The 12,312-nt window shown below is 43.6% G+C and overlaps 1 protein-coding gene across 4 annotated transcripts in view; it reads left to right on the top strand.

Moving 5' to 3' along the window:
• The window catches only part of LOC135394570 (apoptotic protease-activating factor 1-like), a 49,483-nt gene that overhangs the window by 21,066 nt on the left and 16,105 nt on the right, over positions 1-12,312 (top strand). For all 4 annotated transcript variants that reach the window (XM_064625375.1, XM_064625372.1, XM_064625373.1 and 1 more), the window contains exons 11-12: positions 1,172-1,334; positions 3,676-3,836. In XM_064625375.1, coding sequence (XP_064481445.1) covers positions 1,172-1,334; positions 3,676-3,836 — 324 coding nt within the window. The remainder of the gene's footprint in view (positions 1-1,171; positions 1,335-3,675; positions 3,837-12,312) is intronic.

Raw genomic sequence — 12,312 nt, 5'->3', positions numbered from 1 at the left:
TTTATTGGCTGTGTAGTTTACAGGAAGGGTCTTGATCCCCATACGGAGCCCAGAAAGCCATCCCAAAGATTTTTGTTTCTGATTCAGTATGAAAGGATGTAACCTGACTTGACAAGTAACACAAAAAAAGTTTCTCTGTATGCAATATTTTTCTTCGGAAAAGATGCACCCGAACATCGATGTGTGGTTTCCACTGAACTCGCCCTGCAGGGTGAAGCGAGGAGGACGACGAAAAACGTCACCGGTGATGTCATTACGGTTACAGTAGGTCCGGTGCTTTCCGTTCTTTTTTTTTTTTTTTCATGTCACTCTCAGTTCTGGTGGTTCTCCCTGTGTAGCAGACGACGTTTCTCTAAATAAAATCAGCAGGCTGTACAGCCGAACCTCGTTATAACGAAGTCTCACGGGAACCGCAAATGTGTTTGTGGTATCCGAATTTCGTATTGACAGAACATGACTAACAATAGCTGATATTGCCGCTAAATTACAAACGAAACCGCGTGCCACGCTATAATAAGCTATGACCAGATTCAGATCCCCATAGAAGCACTGCACATAGCATATTGATTTAAAATAATCTGTTATGGTTTTGTTGTCTAGTCGCGATGGCATTGGGTACGACAGTCTCGCCCACCTTGTCGAGACAACTAAGTCCTTCATAAACGTCGGCAAATGATGTTGTCATCGGAAAGTTCAGCGGCGGTCATAACTGCATCGTCAGCTGCCACGAAATCATCAAAACTCACTTCATTTACTTGCAAACGTCTCCACACGTTCTTGTCCACACAGTGTGGATGCATGGTGGCATTGGTTGATAATAATAATAGAGTAATATTAATAGAACTTATGCAATGCCTTGCTAATCCCAAGAGATCAGGAAGGGTGTGAGGATTATTCAAAAGGCAGGATATTGAATGGCTAGAAATGGGTTTTACTTTTACTGCATGTTTGCTGTACTGGTGCTTGCTCAAGGCTCTTCAGAAAATACACTGTCGTCTTCTTTGTGCATCTTCTAGTGTGCAACTTCTCAGGGTGATATGTCTGAAATGTTATGTGACTGACTAGATGTGATAGCCCCTTCAAGGTTCCAAGTTAATTTTTAATGAATTCTCAGAGGCTGTTTGGAATTTTATGTAGTACTTACTAGCGCTCTCAATCATCTTCCTAACAGCTATGGGACAGCCATTCTGGTGTCCTCCTCAATGCACTGCATTCGCACTCAGAGCCCCTAAAATGCTGCACATTTAGTTCCGATGGAATGCTCCTGGCATCCGCATCATGCGACAAGACCGTTCGACTGTGGTCCCTTGATGAACGCATCCACACCCCAACAAGTAAGAAACGTTTCGCTTCACAATGAATCTGCTAATTAAAGAAGCTTTCCTGCTACGGCATACACTTGTCTTCTGGCTGTAGTTGCATTAAAACTGACTCGTTGGATTATTAAACAGGTGCCAAAGTGCAAAAATTTCTACTTGCAGAATAAAAGTTTCGTTACCTTGACAGTGATACAAAAGGAACAAGATTCATCTGTCGTGTCGTTCGTGATTTATGCACAAACACAACCACAATTTACCCTTTTCCTTGTCTCCCCTTCTTGAGAAGAGTGGCAGTCGTGATTCGCACAGGGCCTTGAAACCCTCGTGAAAACCTGAAAGTACACATTTCTAGGTCTTGAAAGCGCTTGAATTTGGAGCAGCCCTTGAAAGCTCTTGAATTCTGGAGTTATTACTTGATAACCAGAGCGTCGAACCGAAACGTTTTTCGGTATGTTTCGGGTTTGGCCATAAAAGTTCGGTTCCAGTTCAGCTCCGGAATTCACATATATCGGTTCAGTTAACCGGTTCAGAGGCTGTAAACTGGTTCGGTTCTGATATGCTATAAAATTATTGGTAGCCTCTAAAAATAATACAAGATCCCTTAGTTACGTTTTTTGTGCATTTATTTCTGTTTTTGCACCACCAGCAGCTCCTTTCATCCCTTCCCCGAGCAACGTGCCGCCAATCTAGGCCGGAAGACCGCTCAAATCCCCACATCACCCACCACCACACACCAACCCGAACCGAACCGGTATCCCGAGCCGGTAACCGAAGTTTTTAGATCAGTTTGGTTCCGGTTCAGCTCCAAGATGGCGATTTTTAGCTGGAACTGAACCGGAACTGAACTGTACTTTAGTAATTGCGGTTCAGTTCCAGTTCAGTTCCAGCTGAAAATATCGGTTAATTCCAGTTGTCGGTTTCGGTTCTGGTTCGGTTCGACGCCCTGTTCACAACAACTATAATTTAACAAACAACGCCATGGCTTCAAGTATCCTCACCATATGCATCCTAAACTAGCCGCTCTCTGTAAATGTGTCCACATATCGAACCAAATGTAGATGGTATTACTCCTCCTCTGGCCACACTGAGAAGAACTTCGTGTGCGTATAGTACTGCTCGATAGCATTTCTTCTGTCGTCTAGCAGCTCTTTGTACTAAGGTCGCACGGCGCTCGTTTTCATGTCTGCCCACCTGCGTCCGCAAGTATACGATGTACTTTCTGTTCAATTCTGACCTTATCGACAGGTGGTGACATTGCTGCGAATTGCGCGCATGAAGTTAAAGTGACCGAACATGCCCAGAAACTGTACCTTCCAAGCATCGTGGTAAAGCCACAGAGAATATCGTTACTGTAGGGTGTAGGGACCCAGTTGTAAGCCTAGAGGTATTACTAAGGGCCTCATTTTTGTGCTGCGGCAAATCTCGAATTCTGCGGCAGGGAGTCAGAAATTCTGCAATTTTCCACGGCAAGCGCTTGCACATCTAGGCTGCCGAAGATATACGGAGACAAAATCTTCATTAACTTGCATGACATAGAAAGTATGGACTGTCTACAGATCCAAAATACAGTTGTAGCTAAAGCACCACGTGGTACTCTGTGCTGTTTTAACGGTAGCATAACACAGTTAACACAGTAACGTCAGGAAAACAATTGGGTGTTTTCATAGAATTCTTCAGTGCTATACTAACCTTTGCACCCATTGCACTTTTGTTTCCCCGAGTGCAAATGTTTAGTCATCACCCGCTTCGTCATGGGGAATGTGCTAGATGGGATATCGCCGATGGGAGCAAAACAGAAGCAGTAAAGACGGGATGGATGTGAGCTCGACCAGCGTTGCCAACGTGAGATGTGTGGTACACGTTTCTTTTCTTCTCAGTTGGGTGGTGCGGGAAAGGCTATTATGAGCCGTAGGTACATCCATCTCTGCCATCAAAGCTGTGTTCTTCAATTAAGATTCGTAGTTCCGCGAAATTCTATATAAAACCCCAGATTTCGTGAAACATCCTAAATTCCGAGCATTTTCGCGGATTTCTGGAATCGCAGAAAAGTCATGGCCTTAGATATTACCCTGAAAGTCCATGTGGGTCCTTGAAAACCCACGAAAAAAATTCCCAAATTATCCATGCAAACCTTGGGCAATGTGGAGTGGCCTGCTATTGGTCTCCTCAAACAATTTGCCCACTCATCACACAAGATCATTTGACGAGACCAACAGTGGATGAATCTTGTTCCATTTGTATTGCTCTCATGGTAGTGGCATATTTCATTATACAAGGAGTAATTTTTGCACGCTAGTGCCCCCTTTAGTAATTTTTGTTCAAAACAACCAAAATATGTTTGGACGCTCTGTTTCAGAAATCAATACACGTCCACGATCTGCTAGTGTAAGTAGCCTGAGGAGGGACTCCTTGAGCTCATTGTGTGGCTCAATCGCTCACAGTGCAGCAGTCAGGTGCTGCTCTTTCTCACCCTGCAGCTCGATTTTGGTGTCTGCTGATGATGAGGGAGAAGTCAAAGTAAGACTCTTTGACATCATACTTTCCAAGTACTGCAGATATAATTTTTTCCCCCACGTTTTTGTGCAGAAATGCCTTGCAGAGTGGTTTGCAGGAACTTCAATTCATGAGACAGGTTGAGGGCACTGTTTGGTTTAAGCTCAGAGTCAATCTTATTTTGTGTGTATAATGTACAGGGTGTTTTTGTTTATTCGTTACCGATTTTTTTATAAAATAAAAAGCTGCGAGGTCGGCAGCGATGCCGTTTTTGCAGTTGAGTTATACTGCCAGGCAGATGTCCTCCCGCAGACAGTACGTAACTTATAGATGACTTGTTACGTAAAATTCACTAGTTGGCTCTTTAATGACGGGACATAGGGTAAACGCGAGCGTTCAGTGTGAGAAACAATCCTCGATGAAAGCCACTCCACCTTCTAAAAATCCTGAAAAGAGCGCGTGTGTTAAAATATCCATCACCGAGCATTGCCATGCAAATGAGGGGAAAACGAAACTGCTTGCCTGAGAAGTGTGTGTCATTGGCCCTCGCAGGTTTATCCGTGCCGCAAAGCGGTTGATCTCGCCAGCAGATCAGCAACTGCTCCAATCATCTCCATTGCTCCAAAGCACGTGGCCCTATGACCGTGGATTGAACCCTCTTTCCCCCGCGCATCTGGTTTGCATGCTTTTGCTTTCGCCTCATTTGCATAGCAATACAGTCGAACCTCAATATAACGAAGCTCACGGGGACCGCAATTTCTTTCGTTGTATCGAGCATTTCGCTGTATTGAATTGAAGGTCACGAATCGCGACCTTCGCGAGGGCACGCGCTGTACATAAGCATCGATAACTCCCGTTACGATGCAGAAAAGTTTTTCGTGAAAAATGACAACAACTACAAATACAGTGCCTACGGTATTTTATTCTCGCTTGAGATAGCCGCTTATTAGCGTCTGTGTCGTGCATAGAAGACGGGGTGTCACGCATTGTTCGTACGCCGCCAAAGCCTCCGCAGCTTTCTCCATATCGTGTTGCGATCCCGCAAACCTTCTAAGTACGTCTGTGGCAGTGCATCTTCCGTAAGACTCTCCGTTTTGCTACGACGTGTTTGTCCCCGTCAAGAAAATCGTGTTGGCTGATTTCGTCTCGCACGCACGCCGCCACGCAAACGAAGCGTTTCCCACGTGCAAGCAATGGCGCCTTTTCTCTCGTCCTGTCTTCGTTCTGTACTTGGCTGCAACGGGACAGTTCACAACCGGCATGAAAAGGAGAAACCTCAGAAAGAAAATCCCGAACCTTCCAATGTCTCAGACTTCTTTTTGTGGGCACCAGATTCCTCCTGACTCTAATCACGTGTGCCATCCTTCGCCGCGGGAACAGGCTGCTGCTTGCGCCCTTTGTTGGCATGACCTCAAAGTTGGCTTTGGGGTCATAAACCTTATATTGCTCTTTCTCCGTATCTAGGCGGCGACTAAAAAGTGTTTCGTTGTAGCAGGAGTTAAAATACGTTGATCTCTATGACCCTCTGCTGGGGAGTCCAAATTATTTCGCTCTATCGCGAATTTTTATTACATCGCGTTTCATTGTAACGAGGTTTGACTGTATTCAGTAATGAATATTTCAATGCATGTGCTCGCTTCAGGGTGTTTAGAAGGTGGAATGACTTTCATCGAGGATTGTCTCTCACTCTGAACGCTCGCGTTTACCCTAAGTCCCCTAATTAAAGAGTTAATTAGCAAATTTTAGGTATAATTAGTAATTTAGTAACATCAAATCAAGAGAAAGCAGGTGTTCTCAAAATTTGTGATCTACACTATATGGTTGTTACTATGTACATTGTATGATCATAACGGACAGTTCTGCACATATTCATGCAAGTATTTACTAAAACTTCACTGCAAACAGCACATTGCAGCTTCTTTTCAGGAACGTTAATACACATACTTAATATACTCTGCAGTATAAATAGGGCCCTCGGTTTTCGGGTAAAACCCGATAAAGCCCGTTTTTACCCCCCGATTTACATCAAAATAGTTCGGGTTTAACCCGATAAAACCCATAAACAAAATACAGAAGCCGACACTGAAGATTTTTGTTTAAGTTTAATTTGTACAAGCTTTCGCGTGGAGGTCCACGCTTCCTCAGGTACAAAGTGAAGTGGTGACACACATAAGTATATATAGTATAGACACTGCTGTACAAAGAAAGGGAAGAGGAAAGGAGATATGGTGCCACATGTCTGTGTACAGTGAATAGCTGGGCAGACGGATAAGTGACCTCTAACCGTTTAAGAACAGTAAAAGGTGTTGTTGTGAACAAAAAGGCTCGCCAACCCAGTTTCGCGGAAGGGGGGTCAGGAGTATGGGAAACGAGTGGCCCAGAATGGACAAAAGGGAAGGTTACGGATTATCTAACGGAGTACCAGACGATGACTGAAAGTGGGGATTCAAGAATTGTGCACAAATAAATATAGATATATAGCTACTAAATTTACATAAGCGGATATAACGAGCCAGGACTAAGATTCAGACCATTTGGTGTGAGACACTTGAATTGCGAAATTAAGTAGGACTCTCTATTCTTACGTTTAATGTCGGTGCGGAACCCAGATTCTAGCAATATAATTTTCAAATCAGTTTCAAAATCGTGATTAGGTTGATTGAAGTGAATGGCGACAGGAGTTTGGCGGGCATTTAGGATATCAAATTTGTGGCCATAAAATCTTTTTCTCATTGTGTTGGAGGTTTCACCGATGTATTGTGAATTGCACTTGCTGCAGAATATCAAGTAACAAATATTGGGTGAATTACAGTGGAGTGAATGACGAATTTTCAAACAGAAGTCACCCAAAGTGCTACGGGCAATGGTGGACGGCGCGATAAATTTACAGGTCTGGCACCGTGTACTACCACAGGGATAACAACCCGGCGAGCGCTTCATCATGCATGATGACGTGAGGATGTCGCGCAAATTTTTCGATCTACGGAATGCTACTAATGGGGGAGTGGGAAAAATTTCCTTTAATTGCTCGTCAGCATGTAATATATTGAGGTGGCGTCTAAGAATGGAATTGGTATTGACAAGTGATTTATGATATGTGGTGGATAAAACTACATTACTTAAGTCCTCTTTGCGTTTCGGGGTGAATAAGGACTCCCTGGATAGGCTAGATGATTTGGCAAACGAGTCATGGATGAGTTCAAATGGGTAATTTCTTTTTTCGAAATCAGATACCATTTGCTGAGCATGTTTTACAAAATCAGTCTGATCTGAGCAGATTCGTTTCAGGCGCAAGAACTGACCATATGGAATACTCCTTTTCTGGTGATTGGGATGATAGCTTTCATAGTGGAGATACTGGCGCTTGTCCGTTGGTTTCTTGTATAGTTCAGTGGTCAGCCTACCAGATTTACATGACACTGTCACATCAAGGAAGTTGATGGATGACCTTGAATAGTTACAGGTAAATTTAATTTTGCTATGCAGAGAATTGAAGTGATCAAAAAATGACTGCAGAGATGCCTCATCACCAGACCAGAGGACAAAAATGTCGTCGATGAACCTGAGATATATAAGTGGCTTAAGGGGGAAAGAATTGAGGGCTGAGTTTTCAAAACGACCCATGAATAAATTGGCATAATTAGGTGAAACCCGGGAGCCCATGGCAGCGCCATGAATTTGGACGAAGTGTTGATCGTTGAATACGAAGTTATTACAGCTAAGAACTAGTTCTAAAAGGGGGATGATAGCGGGCCTGGGAAGAATATCGGAAGGGTGAGAATTAAGGAAGTGTTCAACAGCAGAGAGACCTTCGTCATTGGGAATGTTAGTGTATAGCGAAACTATGGATGTCGTTTCGCTATACACTAACATTCCCAATGACGAAGGTCTCTCTGCTGTTGAACACTTCCTTAATTCTCACCCTTCCGATATTCTTCCCAGGCCCGCTATCATCCCCCTTTTAGAACTAGTTCTTAGCTGTAATAACTTCGTATTCAACGATCAACACTTCGTCCAAATTCATGGCGCTGCCATGGGCTCCCGGGTTTCACCTAATTATGCCAATTTATTCATGGGTCGTTTTGAAAACTCAGCCCTCAATTCTTTCCCCCTTAAGCCACTTATATATCTCAGGTTCATCGACGACATTTTTGTCCTCTGGTCTGGTGATGAGGCATCTCTGCAGTCATTTTTTGATCACTTCAATTCTCTGCATAGCAAAATTAAATTTACCTGTAACTATTCAAGGTCATCCATCAACTTCCTTGATGTGACAGTGTCATGTAAATCTGGTAGGCTGACCACTGAACTATACAAGAAACCAACGGACAAGCGCCAGTATCTCCACTATGAAAGCTATCATCCCAATCACCAGAAAAGGAGTATTCCATATGGTCAGTTCTTGCGCCTGAAACGAATCTGCTCAGATCAGACTGATTTTGTAAAACATGCTCAGCAAATGGTATCTGATTTCGAAAAAAGAAATTACCCATTTGAACTCATCCATGACTCGTTTGCCAAATCATCTAGCCTATCCAGGGAGTCCTCCCAGTAAACCACGAATATCCTGGAGACGTTCAAAATGTGTCGCAGACGTCCAAGACGTCGAGATATCCTATGTACGTCCCATAGATATTCGTGATGTGATCCAAACTATGTCGCACATGTCACAACTGTAGCTATGTTCCATGGACGTCACATGGACGTTCAGTCTGTTTCCTCAAAATATTTTAGTTGTTGGGGATATTCTGTACGTCCCAAAGAGAATATCCTGGGTACATTGAGATTTGGATATTCTGAGGTGATCGCATCACGAACAAAAAAGTACGGGCCAAACAGGGGCTGGAAGGCATTTCTCAAAAACAAAGGGCGGTCCTGTGCAAGATTGCAAGATTTCGCACCTTCCAAAACTGACCGTCTATGTTACATTGATCATTTACTGCGAAAGAGGCAGAGATGCGGAATTCTGTGGCACTCTCAAATTTGACTTTCGATTAACCTACTGAGTGTCTCAGACCAAGAGCAGTAAGAAACACAGGCGTTACCTTGTTGCAGAGTTAATACACCACGCAGCTCGTCACTTGACTGTTGTTTTTGTGGATAATCGAATTATACTTAGACAGCTCACCCTCCGTTTTGTTTTGGAGGCGAGCAGTACCCTCGAGTTCGCGGAAGTTCGCGCGACAAGCAATATAGTATTTGTTTTCTCTTGGAAAGGGAATGCTAGTACCTTTAGAAGCTGTTTTGACTGTGAGCTTTTCCATTTCCCTGTTTGCTTTATTTGAACCGCCGCGCTCTGTGTCCGTTATGGGAAATACCAGAAACGGGCACAGAGGGGAAACAGGGAACAAAATAGATATGTTGTGGCCACTCTCTATAGTTACGGGTCTGTTATTAATGGTGCCGACACCAATACGGATGTGCATGGAAATGTACACGTCCCTTTAATATCCAGACGTCTGGGAAGTGACATCTTCTGGACGTCTCCTGAATGTACAATGGCTACTGAAAGCATAGTCCCCTCAACGTACAAAAGATGTCAACGGGCTCTGTACGAAAGTCCATGGGACATCCAAATCTCCACAACAAGATATTGCCGAGACGTCTCTGGGACGTATATTGTTTACTGGGCTTATTCACCCCGAAACGCAAAGAGGACTTAAGTAATGTAGTTTTATCCACCACATATCATAAATCACTTGTCAATACCAATTCCATTCTTAGACGCCACCTCAATATATTACATGCTGACGAGCAATTAAAGGAAATTTTTCCCACTCCCCCATTAGTAGCATTCCGTAGATCGAAAAATTTGCGCGACATCCTCACGTCATCATGCATGATGAAGCGCTCGCCGGGTTGTTATCCCTGTGGTAGTACACGGTGCCAGACCTGTAAATTTATCGCGCCGTCCACCATTGCCCGTAGCACTTTGGGTGACTTCTGTTTGAAAATTCGTCATTCACTCCACTGTAATTCACCCAATATTTGTTACTTGATATTCTGCAGCAAGTGCAATTCACAATACATCGGTGAAACCTCCAACACAATGAGAAAAAGATTTTATGGCCACAAATTTGATATCCTAAATGCCCGCCAAACTCCTGTCGCCATTCACTTCAATCAACCTAATCACGATTTTGAAACTGATTTGAAAATTATATTGCTAGAATCTGGGTTCCGCACCGACATTAAACGTAAGAATAGAGAGTCCTACTTAATTTCGCAATTCAAGTGTCTCACACCAAATGGTCTGAATCTTAGTCCTGGCTCGTTATATCCGCTTATGTAAATTTAGTAGCTATATATCTATATTTATTTGTGCACAATTCTTGAATCCCCACTTTCAGTCATCGTCTGGTACTCCGTTAGATAATCCGTAACCTTCCCTTTTGTCCATTCTGGGCCACTCGTTTCCCATACTCCTGACCCCCCTTCCGCGAAACTGGGTTGGCGAGCCTTTTTGTTCACAACAACACCTTTTACTGTTCTTAAACGGTTAGAGGTCACTTATCCGTCTGCCCAGCTATTCACTGTACACAGACATGTGGCACCATATCTCCTTTCCTCTTCCCTTTCTTTGTACAGCAGTGTCTATACTATATATACTTATGTGTGTCACCACTTCACTTTGTACCTGAGGAAGCGTGGACCTCCACGCGAAAGCTTGTACAAATTAAACTTAAACAAAAATCTTCAGTGTCGGCTTCTGTATTTTGTTTATGTGATCTACAGGACTTGACTCCCCTCTTCGTATACGCATCCGATAAAACCCGTAAACCGGGCTTCTGAAAGTGCAAACCAAGGACTTGATCCGCACACGCGCGAACTACGGCAATCGCGCGACGGCTCCCGACTTGCTCCCGACCGCGCCGCGTCTTGCTGGTAAAGTAAACAAAACAGGTCGGGTTTGTAGACGCTTGCATGCAGGTCCGATTTCTAGCGTGAAAAATGTTCCTGTGGTAGGCGTCACTATTTGAAAGTTGGCTTCACCTAACACTTCCGTGTACTGCGGTCAAGCCCACTTTAGCGAATGCTTAGTGTTGCTTTAAGTGTACGTTTGTAGATTTAGCGGAACTTTTCGATTCATTTATTTGTGTTACGGGAAACCCATCTTTAACCCATGACGTCATACACTGTTTAGTGATATATTAGGTTAGATTAGTGCGGCTGTGGCAGCTTGCCTCGCACTCCCAACTTCATTATTGAAGCGGCCATGGTCCTATTAATCTAACCTAACTTCACTAAACTAACCTAAGACATCATCAACTTGGTTAGTTTAGTGATAAGTTAGATTAATGGGTCCATGACAGCGTCCCTTGTCCCTCAAAATCCGTTTCAATAATGAGGTGAAGCCGCCTTGCAGAATGGCAACGCCAACCAAAGTAATACCCTGGTTTCGTACCAAAAATGCCCTGTGTTTTTCACACCCGAAGAAATGTAGTCTGCTACATGAAAGCTTGTATCAATAAGTAAGTTGAAAACTTCAGTGTTGGATTTTGTACAGTTAGTGCTTTCCGTGGACGTCAACGAGACCCTTTCTTGTGCTGTTACCATAAACAAAATACAGAAACCGACACTGAAGATCTTCGGTGTCGGTTTCTGTATTTCGTTTATGTGATCTACAGGACTTGACTCCCCTCTTCGTATACCATTGTGCTGTTACCAAAAATACTAAAGGAATCAGGAAAAATCACGCTAAACAGCGAAGAAACAGAGTTAAGCAACGCTCGGCGTTCCTTGAAGTGGGTTTGCCGCAATACACGGAAGTGTTAGGTGAAGCCAACTTTCAAATCTTGTAGGGAGTATCTTGTATCAGCAAAGTACGCGGAGTAGTAAAGAGGATGCAGCAACAGCCAACGATATACGAGGCATACCAACGCGGCCGCGAGCATGCTCTCAATGCTCATCGATGGATACAGTGATGGATGCAGTGGTTATACAGTGAATTATCTACCAGTCTCTTAATAAATATTCTTTCACTTAATTTCAACACTCCACAGACCGACCGCTGTGGCATCGCTCATGATCTCAGTTGTCTCGCGACGTATACCACCAATTATTCATTAATTTCAACACATAAAAGTATTTTTTTTTTCACCCGAAAATACATCACTTCTCAGTATACCACCCGATTTTACCCTGTTTGGCAGGTCCTGATTTTCAACCCGATATTTACCCCCCGATTTTCACCAAAAATAAAACCCGAAAACTGAGGGCCCTAAGTATAAACAATCAAAGCCACATAGAAGAACAGGGTGTGGGCATTCCCACTAACTCATTGTCTACTTACCTGACAAACTTCCGGTAACGCACGATGGCACATTTATGCGTATGAAAGCTACAGAAAAATCGTGGAAACCATGCTCAGCGTAAAAAAATGAACAAAGGGACAGGAACATGGGTTTCCGTGCATCAGAATAGGGCAATATGTCGATCTCAGCAAAGTTGTATGGATGTGCCGCTAGGGGCACTACCGATGAGCATCCACATGGGACAT

The sequence above is a fragment of the Ornithodoros turicata genome, chromosome 5, assembly GCF_037126465.1.
Source record: "Ornithodoros turicata isolate Travis chromosome 5, ASM3712646v1, whole genome shotgun sequence".
Classification (NCBI taxonomy): Eukaryota; Metazoa; Arthropoda; class Arachnida; order Ixodida; family Argasidae; genus Ornithodoros; species Ornithodoros turicata.
The sequence above is the reverse complement of the archived record's forward strand: the minus strand, read 5'-3'. Positions and strand labels throughout refer to the sequence as shown.